The 17,710-nt window shown below is 41.3% G+C and overlaps 1 protein-coding gene across 1 annotated transcript in view; it reads left to right on the top strand.

Moving 5' to 3' along the window:
• PTBP3 (polypyrimidine tract binding protein 3) overlaps positions 1-17,710 on the top strand; it is a 444,692-nt gene that overhangs the window by 179,443 nt on the left and 247,539 nt on the right. The window contains exon 5 of the mRNA XM_053700011.1: positions 857-1,030. Coding sequence (XP_053555986.1) covers positions 857-1,030 — 174 coding nt within the window. The remainder of the gene's footprint in view (positions 1-856; positions 1,031-17,710) is intronic.

Below are 17,710 nucleotides of genomic sequence, written 5' to 3' on the forward strand. Positions count from 1 at the left end.
CTTTAAAATGGTAGAATCAGGGGGCAAAACTGCTATTGGTGCAGCAGGCGCGGTGGCACCAGGGCCCAAGTTCTGGGGAGGGGGCCCATAGCAGCCAGCCTATACATAGGTATGTGTAGAATGTGTACAATCCAAATACAGGGGAGCCCTTTATAAGTGCAGGTTGCAGGTTCTATCTATCGGTCATTCAATCTATCAATCTGTCCTCAAAATAATTATACAGAGCACCATGTATACTATTACTAAGTTACCTCAGTCTAACATTAGAATGTAAAAAGATTGACAATTGCCTATCCCTTGGATAAGATAAAAAAAAAAAAAACTCTCGAAGCTTTTCAATGGGTGTGTTCCTGGACAAAAAAATTACATTTTTTAAATACTTTTAAATTATTTATTTGTATGTGGGTCTTTCAAAATGCATTGATTAGTTTGCTGTGCATATATATATATATATATATATATATATATATATATATATATATATATATATATATATATATATATATATATACCTTAGCATCCCCTTTTAAAAGAGTATTCTTATGCTTTAAAATAATTACCTGTAGGGGATGGAGGAAATCTATGTTAAAGGGATAGTAAACCCCAACTAGTGTATGATATGTGCGTACAGGTGGCCCTCGGTTTACAACGGTTCAATTTGCACCGTTTCAGAATAATAACCTTTTTTCCAGTCATGTGACTGCTATTGAAAAACATTGAGAAGCAGTGCATTGATTAAAATAGCCAGTACTTTCTCATTGGTATGATTGAGTTGGGAAGATTGATTTAGGATGAATGCGTTTATTTTCCCTTCAATTTTATTTTCACTGATATACATTGTTTTATTTTTTTTTAGCGTGGATCTGACGAGCTTCTCTCTTCTGGTATCGCTAACGGGCCTTTTACCATGAGCCATTCCACTCCAGCTACAGGTACAGTGAGAAAGTGCCCCACTAACACCACACAGAAATCTCATAAATTATTCCATGTTTTAAAGCCATGCCTGGACAAATACTCTTGGAAGTTGATGTGAAAATATCCTATCATGTAAAGATGTAAGATATTAAGATCATATTCATCTCTTTTAATCTATTAGTTTACATAAGCTTTGGCAAGCCTGGGTTCACATCTGAAGTAGCTGGACAAAAGTCTTTGCTCTGCTTGTGTCCAGTGATGTCACAACTAGTACTGATTCACGCTATACTTAAAGGGACATGAAACCCACATTTTTTCTTTCATGATTCAGAAAGAGCATGTGACTTTAAACAACTTTCTAATTTACTTCTATTATCTAATTTGCTTTATTCTCTATATATCCTTTGCTGAAAAGCATATCTAGATAGGCTCAGTAGCTGCTGATTGGTTGCTGCACATAGATGCTTCGTGTGATTGGCTCACCCATGTGCATTACTATATCTTCAACAAAGGATATCTAAAGAATGAAGCAAATTAGATAATAGAAGTAAATTGGAATGTTATTTAAAATTGTATTCTCTACCTGAATCATGACAGAAACATTTTGAGTTTAGTGTCCCTTTAATGCAGAAACTGAGCACCTGTACAAAGCAGCCTCATTTGCTATGGACCATTGAGGCAGTTGACTTGTCAGACATGCACACATTCGAGTGAAGGTGGTAAACCCAGCCCTGACTCTAAGACTTGTATATAGACGGAGTATGTTTCCCTAACCTTTTATAGGAGATATTCTAATATATATAAAAAAGAAAGAATAGGGGATTAACGTATTAATTGTAATTCACAGAGAAGGTATTCAGCACTGTTTTATGAAAAAAAAAAGCTTTATTAGCAAAACAAAAACTGTAGCCAACATAGCTAGCAAACTACAAATATTAAAACCATGTCAAAAAACATGTGGTACCAGTGTATGAAACCCTAATATGCAGAGCATAAGCATATAAGAAAAGGTACAACCTATAGCTCCTCATATCTTCTTGTCAAATTCCAATTCACTTGTTAACCTTTGTACATCAAAGTCTCTAAAGTGCATAAAATGCATGGACAGGTTTCTCACTGCTCAGATGTAGACTTCAAACAGGAACCCAGCAAAGTATATTCAGTTCATTCCGGTATTGCTCCCCCAGGTCTCCCTGCACTCAAGGTCTTACCAAAAACTAAGCTTACTTTTTCCCCAAATAACCGTTTCCACTTACCGGCTACACCATTTATATAGGAGATGGTAGATAAAAAAAATGAAGACCCATCAAAGCTGTTCACTGTATTGTATGCAACAATTAAGTTATAAATAATATTTAAATAAAAATAATGCTTTTGAAAAAATGGATAACCTCCTGGTAAAATATGTTTGCAGAAATGTAATCAATAACATACCTACCTGCTGTATTTTTAAAGCTTTATATGACATCTTATTCTGCCATGCATGGGCAAAGAAGCAGGATGTAGTTATTGTTGATGAGATTGGACACACCCCTCTAACAGCATTTAGCATGTTCTTTTTTTTTTTTCTCCAATTGATTTTTCAATGTCTGTCTTGTCATTTCATTAAATTCATCCCCTACTGGAATGGGACTTTTTTTTATTTTTTTTAAACTGAAATGAAGCATGTTTCCAATTGATGTGTATTAGCTAAATTAAAAGTTAAAGGCACCACTGTTTCATTGACCGATTTTACTGTGCACAGAGCATCTAATATGCCCCATGGGGCCATGCAGGGGAAACCCTTTGATTGGAACACGTGAGATCATGGGATACAGGAGGCATTTTTCAGGGGTTGCACATAGTGGGGAGCATATTCTGGATAATAGTTATTTTTTTGTATGGAGTTTATCAGCTTGGTATCAGCTCGTGTGTTAAATTTAAATGTGTTGCAATCATGTTGTCTTTCTTTTGCGCAATCAGTCATGCAAGATTAGATGCTGTTAATTACCCTAAATCAATTTTCAAATGTAGGTTACAAATGCAACAATAAATTTGTCCCTAAATTTATATTATGAGGTATATTATCAGTGTTGCTGATAATATATTCTGACAACACAAGGCTGCTGAGACTATGACAGAGGGCAGGGTTTGTACCTGAATGCTGTTTAATGAGAAATGTTTCCATCGCATTGAAACTACACCAGCACTTATTTTCTTATTTATTTTTTAACTGCACAAAATACATCAGAATTTAACCCCTTCAGGACGGACGCATCCGTCCAAGTTCGGATTGTAAACAAAAAACATTGCTAGGCACCTCCCCCAGCAAGATCAGTCGGTGTCTGTACATAGAAGGGAGCAGGGCGCTGCAAAAGTTAGGACATTCCATGCCATCCTAATGATGATAAAGGTTGGCATGGAATGTCCTATGGGTGTGAAAGGGTTAATGTGTTGCAAAACATCTGAATACAAAATAAACTGATTTTGTTTTTAAGCAAAATGTGTGAAGTTTTGCAGTGCAGGGATATACCCGATGAAAAGTATCTTCAGTGTTCTTTACACATATCTAGTAATCGTTAGCAGTGTTTGGGTTATTAAATCCACGGAATGCACTCCAGCTTTGCTGGGGATAGTGGATATTGCAATTTTAAATGACAGGAAAAGCAGGCAAAATGAATAATAAAAGCGCAGTACAATTTTTTCAAAGTGTATAATTTAAAGTAAACATTGAATACTCCCTTAAAGGTTAATGTCCCTTTTATTGGTCGGATAATGTTTTTGTTACAGTATGTGTTTACCTCTCTTGGCAGCAAGCCTTTTATATCACTGAAAGAGGCGTGTAATGAGAGCGATGTGGACAAATTACAAAGGCTTAAAATTGTATACAAACTATAAGTAGGTTATTTGTGGTTTTAAGAGTTTAGCTAATGGCAATAGAACACCTCTCCTAGAATTATACGTGTGGCGGAACAGCAGAAACGTGATTTGTTTAATTTCTGGTCAAATGAACCGCATATCCCTGGAGAGAATACCAGGCTTTGTTTGCCTGCAAAGTAGATATGTTAACAGTTGTTAAACAGTGTATACAATTAGTGTAATGTGAACTTCATTTTTATTGAAAATGTAAGTATGAGAATATTTATCACTGCAGTTGTGGGGTCACTAATTAAAATGTAGAGGCTGTTAAGAATATTTATTAGAGACATATTACATATAGATAACATTAGACACTGGATATATATTCTAGAGTCCATGGCTCTTTGGTTCCTAGTATTTGTTAAAGGGGCAGTCTAGTCAAAATTAAACTTTCATGATTCAGATAGGGCATGTAATTTTAAACAACTTTCCAATTTACTTCTATTATCTAATTTGCTCAGTTCTTTAGATATCCTTTGTTGAAGAAATAGCAATGCACATGTGCGAGCCCATCACACAAGTCCTCTATGTGCAGCAACCAATCAGCAGCTACTGAGCATATCTAGATATGCTTTTCAGCAAGTGATATCAAGAGAATGAAGCAAATGAGATAATGGAAGTATATTAGAAAGTTGTTTAAAATTACATGCTCTTTCTAAATCACAAAAGAAAAAAATTGGGTTTCATGTCCCTTTAAGCCCATATTTTATATATGTAAATGCTATGGATAAAATAAGAAAATGTGAGTTTGAAAGTGTAAGTGTATAACAAGGGATTGAGGGACATCTAGTTTTTTTCTTCTTCTTTATTTCCTCTAGATTAGAACAATATATTAAAGTCATATTTATTTTTTTTCCCCTTTTTTTCTTGATGTTCAGTGCTGGGAAAATGCATTTCTTTTTCAAATGTATTCTTAATGTGGCATAAAAGTGCAAAAATAAACTCTGTGATGTGTACTGTAATATGCAGTTTGCATACAACTGTTAAAATTAGCTTGAGAGCAGCAGTGCACTATGGGGAGTTAGCTGAACACTTCAGGTGAGTCAATGACAAAGGGGATATATGTGCTTCTCCCCCCCCCCCCCATCAGCAGCTAGCTCTCAGTAGTGTATTGCAACTCCTGAGCCTACATAGGTGTGCTTTTCAACTATGGATACCAAGGGATCAAAGCACATTAGGTAATGGAAATAGATGTAAAAGTCTCTTAAAATTGCTCCATCGAATGAGTTAATTTTGACTTCCATGTCCTTTTATCTAATTAAATATATTCTATATAGCCTTTTTAAGGGGACAGTATACACCAATTTCTCTTACATTGGTGTATCCAGTCCACGGATTCATCCTTGTGGGATATTCTCAATCCCTACAGGAAGTGGCAAAGAGAGCACACAGCACAGCTGTCCATATAGCTCCCCTCAGGCTCCGCCCCCCCAGTCATTCTCTTTGCCGCTCTAACAAGTAGCATCTCCACGGGAGTGTAAAGGGAATGTGGTGTTAGTTTGTAGTTTTTTATTTCTTCAATCAAAAGTTTGTTATTTTAAAATAGTGCCTGTTTGTACTATTTACTCTGAGGCAGAAAATGATGAAGATTCTGCTGAGAGGAAAATGATTTTAGCACCTTGTAACTAAAATCCATTGCTGTTCCCACGCAGGACTGTTGAGTACAGGAAAACTTCAGTTGGGGGGAACAGTTTGCAGGCTTAACTGCTTTAAGGTATGTTTCAGTCATTTTTTCTAGTCAAGACTTAGTAATGCAAGAAGACTGACAGGAATCCCCATGTGGGAAAGGTAAGCCATATTCTGAGACTTAGTATAGAAGGAAGGCTTATTGAAAGGGCTCAATACACTGGTGGACACTGTTAAGGGGCAATCGATTATTTTTTAAGATAATCTGACATTATACAAGTTTTATATTGCATTTAAAACACTTTTTGGGGTTTTATTCCGCATGGCATATATTTAGACACCTATTTTGGCTTGGGAAGGCCCCACAAACTCCTGAGGGAAGATGGAGGGGGCCTGAATTTCGCGCCTCAGTTGCGCAGTTGATTTTACAAACGGCTTCATACAGATACATGTGAAGGGTCCAAAGATTACTTGAGGACTTCAGAGAGGCTTATTTTCGATCAAAACTAATCCCCAAGGAAGGTAGGAACACAGCAAAGGCTGTGGCATGGTTAATTTGCTCCGGTTTGGGCAGTAGGGGGTTAATTGACTTGAAATTTACTGTGCAATCATTTCAAAGCATTAGGATCATATGGTGAAAATTTCATAAAGATTGGATGATTTTTGGAGGTTTAGTAAAAAAGTATGCGCTTTTTATTATTTAAAGGCACAGTACTGTTTTTTCAAAAATTGTATTTTACTGTATTTGAGTGCTGTCTAAGTCTGTTTAACATGTCTGAGCCTACAGATAGACCTTGTTCTATGTGTTTAAAAGCCATGGCGGTCCCCCCTTTTACATTTGTGTTTAAAGTGTGCTAACATATCCAAACATGTTAAAGACCATGCAGTGACACTTAAAAATGTGGCCCAAGATGATTCTTTAACGGAAGGTAATGAGGATAGCCCTAGTTCCTCTCCCCATGTGTCGACACCAGTTACGCCCGCGCAAGCGATGCCTAGTACCTCTAGCGCATTGGCCCCTATTACATTGCAACAATTAGCAGCAGTCATGGATAATTCCCTTGCAGCATTTCTATCCAAACTGCCTGTTTTTCCTACAAAGCGTGATAGCTCAGTTTTAAAAACAGAGGATGAGCAATCAGAAGTTTTGGATAATTTATCTGTTGTACCCTCACAACCCTCTGACGTGGCGGTGAGGGATGTACTGTCTGAGGGAGAAATTTGTGACGCAGGTAAAATTTCTCAGCGGGCAGAATCAGATTTCTTAGCGTTTAAATTTAAGCTGGGACACCTCCGCGTACTGCTTAAGGAGGTTTTAGCTACGCTGGTTGATTGTGACCCTATGGTGGTCCCAGAAAAATTGTGTAAAATGGACAAGTTTCTCTTGTTAAGTGTATCCAGTCCACGGATCATCCATTACTTGTGGGATATTCTCCTTCCCAACAGGAAGTTGCAAGAGGATCACCCACAGCAGAGCTGCTATATAGCTCCTCCCCTAACTGTCATATCCAGTCATTCTCTTGCAAGCCTCAACCAAGATGGAGGTCGTAAGAGGAGTGTGGTGTTTTATACTTAGTTTATTCTTCAATCAAAAGTTTGTTATTTTTAAATGGTGCCGGAGTGTACTGTTTATCTCAGGCAGTATTTAGAAGAAGAATCTGCCTGCGTTTTCTATGATCTTAGCAGAAGTAACTAAGATCCTTTGCTGTTCTCACATATTCTGAGGAGTGAGGTAACTTCAGAGAGGGAATGGCGTGCAGGTTTTCCTGCAATAAGGTATGTGCAGTTAATATTTTTCTAGGGATGGAATTTGCTAGAAAATGCTGCTGATACCGAACTAATGTAAGTAAAGCCTTTAATGCAGTGATAGCGACTGGTATCAGGCTTATTAATAGAGATACATACTCTTATAAAAATGTAATATAAAACGTTTGCTGGCATGTTTAATCGTTTTTATATGTATTTGGTGATAAAACTTATTGGGGCCTAGTTTTTTCCCACATGGCTGGCTTGAATTTTGCCTAGTAACAGTTTCCTTAGGCTTTCCACTGTTGCAATATGAGTGGGAAGGGCCTATTTTAGTGCTTTTCTGTGCAGCTAAAATTACTGACACAGACATCCAGCTTCTTCCTTCATGATCCAGGACATCTCTGGAGGGCTCAAAAGGCTTCAAATTCATTTTTTGAGGGAGGTAAAAAGCTACAGTAGAGCTGTGGCAGTTGTGACTGTTTGAAAAAAAAAAAAAATTTTTTTTGTCTTTTATTATTCAGTTTTGGGTATTAAGGGGTTAATCATCCATTTGAAAGTGGGTGCAATGCTCTGCTAACTTGTTACATACACTGTAAAAATTTCGTTAGTGTAACTGCCTTTTTTCACTGTTATTTCAAATTTTGACAACATTTGTGTTTCTTAAAGGTGCAGTAACGTTTTTTATATTGCTTGTAAACTTGTTTAAAGTGTTTTCCAAGCTTGCTAGTCTCATTGCTAGTCTGTTTAAACATGTCTGACACAGAGGAAACTACTTGTTCATTATGTTTGAAAGCCATGGTGGAGCCCCATAGGAGAATGTGTACTAAATGTATTGATTTCACCTTAAACAGTAAAGATCAGTCTTTAACTATAAAAGAAATATCACCAGAAGATTCTGACGAGGGGGAAGTTATGCCGACTAACTCTCCCCACGTGTCAGACTCTTCGCCTCCCGCTCAGGGGATGCACGCTAATATGGCGCCAATTACATCAGGGACGCCCATAGCGATTACCTTGCAGGACATGGCTGCAATCATGAATAATACCCTGTCAGAGGTATTATCCAGGTTGCCTGAATTAAGAGGCAAGCGCGATTGCTCTGGGGTTAGGAGAAATACAGAGCGCGCAGATGCTGTAAGGGCCATGTCTGATACTGCATCACAATATGCAGATCATGAGGACGGAGAGCTTCAGTCTGTGGGTGACATCTCTGATTCGGGGAAACCTGATTCAGAGATTTCTAATTTTAAATTTAAGCTTGAGAACCTCCGTGTGTTGCTTGGGGAGGTATTAGCTGCTCTGAATGACTGTAACACAGTTGCAGTACCAGAGAAATTGTGTAGGCTGGATAAATACTATGCGGTACCGGTGTGTACTGATGTTTTTCCTATACCTTAAAGGCTTACAGAAATTATTAGCAAGGAGTGGGATAGACCGGGTGTGCCTTTTTCCCCACCTCCTATATTTAGAAAAATGTTTCCAATAGACGCCACTACACAGGACTTATGGCAGACGGTCCCTAAGGTGGAGGGAGCAGTTTCTACTTTAGCAAATCATACTACTATCCCGGTTGAGGACAGTTGTGCTTTTTCAGATCCAATGGATAAAAAATTGGAGGGTTACCTTAAGAAAATTTTTTATTCAATAAGGTTTTATTTTACAGCCCCTTGCATGCATTGCGCCTGTCACGGCCGCGGCGGCATTCTGGTTTAAGGCCCTGGAAGAGGCCATCCATACAGCTCCATTGACTGAAATTATTGACAAGCTTAGAACACTTAAGCTAGTTAACTCATTTGTTTCTGATGCCATTGTTCATTTGACTAAACTAACGGCTAAGAATTCCGGATTCGCCATCCAAGCGCGTAGGGCGCTATGGCTTAAATCCTGGTCAGCTGACGTGACTTCGATGTCTAAATTACTCAACATTCCTTTTAAGGGGCAGACCTTATTCGGGCCTGGTTTAAAGGAAATTATTGCTGACATTACTGGAGGTAAGGGTCACACCCTTCCTCAGGACAGGGCCAAAGCAAAGGCCAAACAGTCTAATTTTCGTGCCTTTTGAAATTTCAAGGCAGGTGTAGCATCAACTTCCTCCGCTTCAAAACAAGAGGGAACTTTTGCTCAATCCAAGCAGGCCTGGAAACCTGACCAGTCCTGGAACAAAGGCAAGCAGGCCAGAAAGCCTGCTGCTGCCTCTAAGACAGCATGATGGAACAACCCCCATATCCGGCGACGGATCTAGTAGGGGGCAGACTTTCTCTCTTCGCCCAGGCGTGGGCAAGAGATGTTCATGATCCCTGGGCGTTGCAGATCATATCTCAGGGATATCTTCTGGACTTCAAAGCTTCCCCTCCACAAGGGAGATTTCATCTTTCAAGGCTATCTGCAAATCAGATAAAGAAAGAGGCATTCCTACGCTGCGTGCAAGACCTCCTAGTTATGGGAGTGATCCATCCAGTTCCGCGGACGGAGCAAGGACAGGGGTTTTATTCGAATCTGTTTGTCGTTCCCAAAAAAGAGGGAACCTTCAGACAAATTCCTCAGAGTTCCATCTTTCAAAATGGAAACTATTCGGACCATCCTACCCATGATCCAAGAAGGTCAGTACATGACCACAGTGGACTTAAAGGATGCCTACCTTCACATACCGATTCACAAAGATCATCATCGGTTTCTAAGGTTTGCCTGACAGGCAATTTGTAGCTCTTCCCTTCGGGTTGGCTACAGCCCCGAGAATCTTTACAAAGGTTCTGGGCTCACTTCTGGCGGTTCTAAGACCGCGAGGCATAGCAGTGGCTCCGTATCTAGACGACATCCTGATACAGGCGTCAAGCTTTCAAGTTGCCAAGTCTCATACAGAGATAGTTCTGGCATTTCTGAGGTCGCACGGGTGGAAAGTGAACGAGGAAAAGAGTTCTCTATCCCCACTCACAAGAGTCTCCTTCTTAGGGACTCTTATAGATTCTGTAGAAATGAAAATTTACCTGACGGAGTCCAGGTTATCAAAGCTTCTATATGCTTGCCGTTTTCTTCACTCCATTCCGCGCCCTTCGGTAGCTCAGTGTATGGAGGTAATCGGCTTAATGGTAGCGGCAATGGACATAGTGCCATTTGCGCGCCTTCATCTCAGACCGCTGCAATTATGCATGCTGAGTCAGTGGAATGGGGATTACACAGATTTGTCCCCTCTGCTAAATCTGGATCAAGAGAACAGAGATTCTCTTCTCTGGTGGTTGTCTTGGGTACACCTGTCCAAGGGTATGACCTTTCGCAGGCCAGATTGGACAATTGTAACAACAGATGCCAGCCTTCTAGGTTGGGGTGCAGTCTGGAATTCCCTGAAGGCACAGGGATCGTGGACTCAGGAGGAGAAACTCCTTCCAATAAATATTCTGGAGTTAAGAGCGATATTCAATGCTCTTCTGGCTTGGCCTCAGTTAGCAACACTGAGGTTCATCAGATTTCAGTCGGACAACATCACGACTGTGGCTTACATCAACCATCAAGGGGGAACCAGGAGTTCCCTAGCGATGTTAGAAGTCTCAAAAATAATTCGCTGGGCAGAGTAACACTCTTGCCACCTGTCAGCAATCCATATCCCAGGCGTGGAGAACTGGGAGGAGGATTTTCTAAGTCGTCAGACTTTCCATCCGGGGGAGTGGGAACTCCATCCGGAGGTGTTTGCTCAGTTGATTCATCGTCTGGGCAAACCAGAGTTGGATCTCATGGCGTCTTCCTTGTTACGGATCCAGGTCCAGGGACCCAGAAGCGACGCTGATAGATGCTCTAGCAGCGCCTTGGTTCTTCAACCTGGCTTATGTGTTTCCACCGTTTCCTCTGCTCCCTCGACTGATTGCCAAAATCAAACAGGAGAGAGCATCAGGGATTCTGATAGCACCTGCGTGGCCATGCAGGACTTGGTATGCAGACCTAGTTCACATGTCATCCTTTCCACCATGGACTCTGCCACTAAGACAGGACCTTCTGATACAAGGTCCTTTCAATCATCCAAATCTAATTTCTCTGAGACTGACTGCATGGAGATTGAACGCTTGATTCTATCAAAGCGTGGCTTCTCCGAGTCAGTCATTGATACTTTAATACAGGCACGAAAGCCTGTTACCAGGAAAATCTACCACAAGATATGGAGTAAATATCTTTATTGGTGTGAATCCAAGAATTACTCACGGAGTAAGGTTAGGATTCCTAGAATATTGTCTTTTCTCCAAGAGGGCTTGGACAAAGGATTATCAGCTAGTTCCTTAAAGGGACAGATTTCTGCTCTGTCTATTCTTTTGCACAAGCGTCTGGCAGAGGTTCCAGACGTCCAGGCATTTTGCCAGGCTTTGGTTAGAATTAAGCCTGTGTTTAAACCTGTTGCTCCCCCGTGGAGCTTAAACTTGGTTCTTAAGGTTCTTCAAGGAGTTCCGTTTGAACCCCTTCATTCCATTGATATTAAACTTTTATCTTGGAAAGTTCTGTTTTTGATGGCTATTTCCTCGGCTCGGAGAGTCTCTGAGCTATCTGCCTTACAATGTGATTCTCCTTATCTGATTTTTCATGCAGATAAAGTAGTTCTGCGTACCAAACCTGGGTTTTTACCTAAGGTGGTTTCTAACAAGAATATCAATCAAGAGATTGTTGTTCCATCGTTGTGCCATAATCCTTCTTCAAAGAAGGAACGTCTCTTACATAATCTGGACGTAGTCCGTGCCTTGAAGTTTTACTTACAAGCTACTAAGGATTTTCGTCAAACAACTTTCCTGTTTGTCGTTTACTCTGGACAGAGGAGAGGTCAAAAAGCTTCGGAAACCTCTCTTTCCTTTTGGCTTCGGAGCGTAATACGCCTAGCCTATGAGACTGCTGGACAGCAGCCCCCTGAAAGGATTACAGCTCATTCTACTAGAGCTGTGGCTTCCACCTGGGCCTTCAAAAATGAGGCCTCTGTTGAACAGATTTGCAAGGCTGCGACTTGGTCTTCGCTTCACACTTTTTCAAAGTTTTACAAATTTGATACTTTGCTTCTTCGGAGGCTGTGTTTGGGAGAAAGGTTCTTCAGGCAGTGGTTCCTTCCGCTTAATCCTGCCTTGTCCCTCCCATCATCCGTGTACTTTAGCTTTGGTATTGGTATCTGTCACAGTCTAATCAATGTCAACAGTGCATGTAACTGAAGTTAAAGTTGTGTGTGTACCATTTATGAAACTGTAAGGATAATTGGAGTAATGTTTCATAAAATGGTAGTTTATCTATGTCATAAAGAATGTGAAGCAATTTGTAATCGATGTCTTGGATTACAAAACACAAACAAGGCAAATTATATTCTTATAAATTATTAAGCATATATCACAAGTGTAACAATATGAATTCTAACATGCAGTTAGTAAGTAAGGCTCCTTGTAGCAGAGAGCAAGATATGGAGTAGATGAGAATGTCTGACCTGGTTCCTGTGTACGGAGGAGCGATACTCACACACACGCTGAAGCTGCAGGGACTGGGGATGAGAGCGCTGCCCGGCCGTAGCTGATGACGTCTGCGCTGTAGAAGGCAGGGAGCGGAGATGTGGGAGCGCTCTGGATCACACGCTGGAAGCTGTAGACAAGCTCTGCGGGTGAGAGCTGCCCTGGCTGTAGATGCGGACGTCAGAGCTGTAGTCCAGGCTGAGTTAGTAGAAGCAGCAGCACTTATCTTAGAAGAGGTGTTGGAATCCGGAGATGAACTACTTCTGAGATGAGTAAGGTAGGGTTACAAGGAGTAGATTAGAGAACTCTGTTATAACTGAAATCCTCAATAAAAGTAATGAAAGGTATTCACACTTCCAGAAGGGAGCAGGTAACTCAGTAGAGCTTGAAGCTAGAAAACAACTTAATTAACCAGCAAGGTGTGCTAGGGGGAGGTGCTCTTTTATAGGGAACGTACAAGACAGTTGACATAGCAGACAAGAACCCTTACAGTATCCCACAAGTAATGGATGATCCGTGGACTGGATACACTTAACAAGAGAAAACATAATTTATGCTTACCTGATAAATTTATTTCTCTTGTAGTGTATCCAGTCCACGACCTGCCCTGTCCTTTTAAGGCAGGTCTAAATTTGAATTAAACTACAGTCACCACTGCACCCTATGGTTTCTCCTTTCTCGTCTTGTTTCGGTCGAATGACTGGATATGGCAGTGAGGGGAGGAGCTATATAGCAGCTCTGCTGTGGGTGATCCTCTTGCAACTTCCTGTTGGGAAGGAGAATATCCCACAAGTAATGGATGATCCGTGGACTGGATACACTACAAGAGAAATAAATTTATCAGGTAAGCATAAATTATGTTTTTTAGAAGTCCCTGTATACACTGATGCGTTTCCGATCCCTAAGAGGGTGGCGGATATTGTGATTAGGGAGTGGGAGAGACCAGGCGTACCTTTTGTCCCCCCCCCCCTATCTTTAAGTAAATGTTCCCCATAACTGACCCCAGGCGGGACGCGTGGCAGGCGGTCCCTAAGGTAGATGGAGCAGTTTCAACACTAGCTAAGCGCACAACTATACCAATAGAAGACAGTTGTGTTTTCAAAGATCCTATGGATAACAAATTAGAAGGGTTACTAAAGAAAATATTTGTTCAACAAGGTATCCTTCTTCAACCAATTGCTTGCATTATTCCTGTAACTACTGCAGCGGCTTTTATGGTTGAGGCGCTGGAGGAGTCGCTCCAGAGGGAGACTTCATGTGACGAAATCATGGATAGAATTCATGCTCTAAAGCTGGTTAATTCTTTCATTACAGATGCCGCTTTACAATTAACTAAATTAGCGGCGAAAAATTCTGGTTTTGCCATTGTGGCTAGAAGAGCGCTCTGACTCAAATCATGGTCGGCTGACGTGTCGTCCAATACAAAATTTCTTAATATCAGGAAAGGGCCATGCCCTTCCACAAGATAGACCTTTTAAGGCTAATTTGCGCTCCTTTCGCAACTTCAGGAGCGGACCTGCTTCAACCTCTGCAATCGCAAAGCAAGAGGGTAACGTTTCCCAGCCCAAAGCAACATAAAAGCCTTTGCAGGGCTGGAACAAGGGTAAACAGGCCAAGAAGCCTGCTGCTGCTACCAAGACAGCATGAAAGGGTAGCCCCCGCTCCGGGACCGGATCTAGTAGGGGGCAGACTTTTTCTCTTGCTCACGCTTGGCAAGAGATGTTCCAGATCCCTGGACATTAGAAATTGTTGCTCAAGGGTATCTTCTAGAATTCGAAGACTCTCCCCCAAGGGGAAGGTTCCACATTTCTCGTTTGTCTTCAGACTAGACAAAGAAACGGGCGTTTTTACGCTGTGTAAAAGATCTTCTAAAGATGGGAGTGATACACCCAGTTCCAACTGCAGAGCAAGGACTGGGTTTTTACTCAAACCTGTTTTGTAGTTCCCAAAAAGGAAGGAACTTTCAGGCCAATCCTGGATTTAAAAATTCTAAACAAATTCCTCAGAGTTCCATCATTCAAAATGGAAACCATTCGGACAATCTTACCATTGATCCAGGAAGATCAATATATGACTACCGTGGATTTAAAGGATGCGTACCTACATATTCCTATCCACAAAGATCACCATCAGTTCCTAAGGTTCGCCTTTCTGGACAAGAATTTTCACAAAGGTGCTAGGGTCCATTCTAGCGGTACTAAGACCGCAGGGCATTGCAGTAGCACCTTATCTGGACGACATATTAATTCAGGCGTCGTCTTTTCAAATAGCCAAGGCTCATACAGAAATAGTTCTGGCCTTTCTAAGGTCTCACGGGTGGAAGGTGAACGTTGAAAAAAGTTCTCTGTCCCCGCTCACAAGGGTGCACATCCTGGGAACGCTAATAGACTCGGTAGAGATGAAAATATTTCTGACGGAGGTCAGGAAGTTAAAACTTTTAACTACTTGCCGAGTTCTTCATTCTGTTCCTCTGCCTTCTGTGGCTCAGTGCATGGAGGTAATCGGGTTAATGGTTGCGGCAATGGAAGTTGTTCCCTTTGCCAGAATTCATCTCAGACCACTGCAGCTGTGAATGCTCAAACTGTGGAATGGGGATTATGCAGATTGTCTCCTTAGATACAAATGGAACAGAAAACCAGAGATTCTCTTCTCTGGTGGTTGTCTCAGGATCACCTGTCTCAGGGAATGTGCTTCCGCAGACCAGAGTGGATCATTGTCACGACCGATTCCAGTCTGTTAGGCTGGGGTGCGGTCTGGGACTCCCTGAAAGCTCAGGGCCTATGGTCTTGGGAAGAGTCTCTTCTCCCGATAAACATTTTGGAACTGAGAGCGATATTCAACACGCTCCAGGCATAGCCTCAACTAGCGGAGGCCAGGTTAATCAGGTTTCAGTCGGACAACATCACGACTGTAGCGTACATCAATCATCAGGGAGGAATAAAGAGTTCCCTAGCGATGAAGGAAGTATCCAAGATCATCAAATGGGCGGAGGATCACTCCTGCCATCTATCTGCAATTCACATCCCAGGAATAGACAACTGGGAGGCGGATTTTCTGGGTCGTCAGACCTTTCACCCGGGGGAGTGGGAACTCCTTCCGGAGGTTTTTGCTCAGCTTACCCAGCTATGGGGTATTCTAGAGTTTGATCTGATGGTGTCCCGTCAGAACTCCAAACTTTCTCTTTACGGATCCGGATCCAGGTCCAGGGACCCCAAGGCGGCATTGATAGATGTTCTAGTAGCGCCTTGGTCCTTCAATCTGGCTTATGTTTTTCCACCGTTTCCCCTTCTACCTCGTCTGGTAGCCAGAATCAAACAGGAGAAGGCTTCAGTAATTTTGATAGCACCTGCGTGGCTACGCAGGACTTTATATGCAGACCTAGTGGACATGTCATCTGTTCCACCATGGAAACTGCCATCGAGGCAGGATCTTCTAATTCAAGGTCCATTCAAGCATCCAAATCTAGTTCTCTGCAGCTGACTGCTTGGAGATTGAACGCTTAATTCTATCTAAGCGTGGGTTCTCTGGATCAGTTATAGATACTTTGATCCAGGCTAGAAAACCTGTCACCAGGAACATTTACCATAAGATATGGCGGAAATATCTTTGTTGGTGTGAATCCAAGGGTTACTCGTGGAGTAAGATTAGGATTCCTAGGATTTTGTAATTTCTCCAAGAAGGATTGGAGAAAGGATTGTCAGCTAGTTCCTTAAAGGGACAGATTTCTGCTCTGTCTATTCTGTTACACAGACGTCTGGCGGAAGTACCAGACGTTTAAGCGTTTGCATAGGCTTTAGTCAGAATCAAGCCTGTCTATAAACCTGTGGCTCCTCCATGGAGTCTAAATTTAGTTCTTTCAGTCCTTCAAGGGGTTCCGTTTGAACCTTTACATTCCATAGATATTAAGTGATTATCTTGGAAAGTTTTGTTTTTGGTAACTATTTCTTCTACTCGAAGAGTTACAGAATTGTCTGCTTTGCAGTGTAATTCACCCTATCTGGTGTTTCATGCAGATAAGGTTATTTTGCGTACAAAACATGGTTTCCTTCCGAAAGTGGTTTCTAATAAGAATTTTAACCAGGAAATCATTACACAATCTTGATGTGGTTCGTGCTTTAAAATTCTATTTGAAAGCAACTAAAGATTTCAGACACACGTCATCCTTGTTTGTTGTCTATTCTAGTAAGAGGAGAGGTCAAAAAGCTATCGCTTCCTCTCTTTCCTTTTGGCTGAAAAGCATTATCCGATTGACTTATGAGACTGCTGGACAGCAGCCTCCTGAACGAATTACAGCTCTTTCCACCAGAGCTGTGGTTTCCACATGGGCTTTCAAGAATGAGGCTTCTGTTGAACAGATTTGTAAAGCAGCGACTTGGTCTTCGCTGCATACTTTTGCCAAATTTTACAAATTCGATACTTTTGCTTCTGCGGAGGCTATTTTTTTGGGAGAAAGGTTTTGCAAGTAGTGGTGCCTTCCGTTTAGGTTACCTGACTTGTTCCCTCCCTTCATCCGTGTCCTAAAGCTTTGGTATTGGTTCCCACAAGTAAGGATGAATCCGTGGACTGGATACACCAATGTAAGAGAAAACAGAATTTATGCTTACCTGATAAATTTCTTTCTCTTACGGTGTATCCAGTCCACGGCCCGCCCTGGCAATTAAGTCAGGTTCAAATTTATTTTTTTGTAAAACTACAGTCACCACTGCACACTATGGTTCTCCTTTTTCTCCTAACCGTCGGTCGAATGACTGGGGGGGCGGAGCCTGAGGGGAGCTATATGGACAGCTCTGCTGTGTGCTCTCTTTGCCACTTCCTGTAGGGATTGAGAATATCCCACAAGTAAGGATGAATCCGTGGACTGGATACACCGTAAGAGAAAGAAATTTATCAGGTAAGCATAAATTCTGTTTAACAATGTTGTTTCATGCAGCAATAAAATTTGATATCATTAGCTTCCTATATGAATGAAATAATCCAATATATCTGTGCAAATAGCTTCCAATGATATCTCACCTTTTATATGACAATATATCTGTGCACATAGCTTCCAATGATATCTCACC

The sequence above is a fragment of the Bombina bombina genome, chromosome 2 (assembly GCF_027579735.1).
Source record: "Bombina bombina isolate aBomBom1 chromosome 2, aBomBom1.pri, whole genome shotgun sequence".
NCBI lineage: Eukaryota > Metazoa > Chordata > Amphibia > Anura > Bombinatoridae > Bombina > Bombina bombina.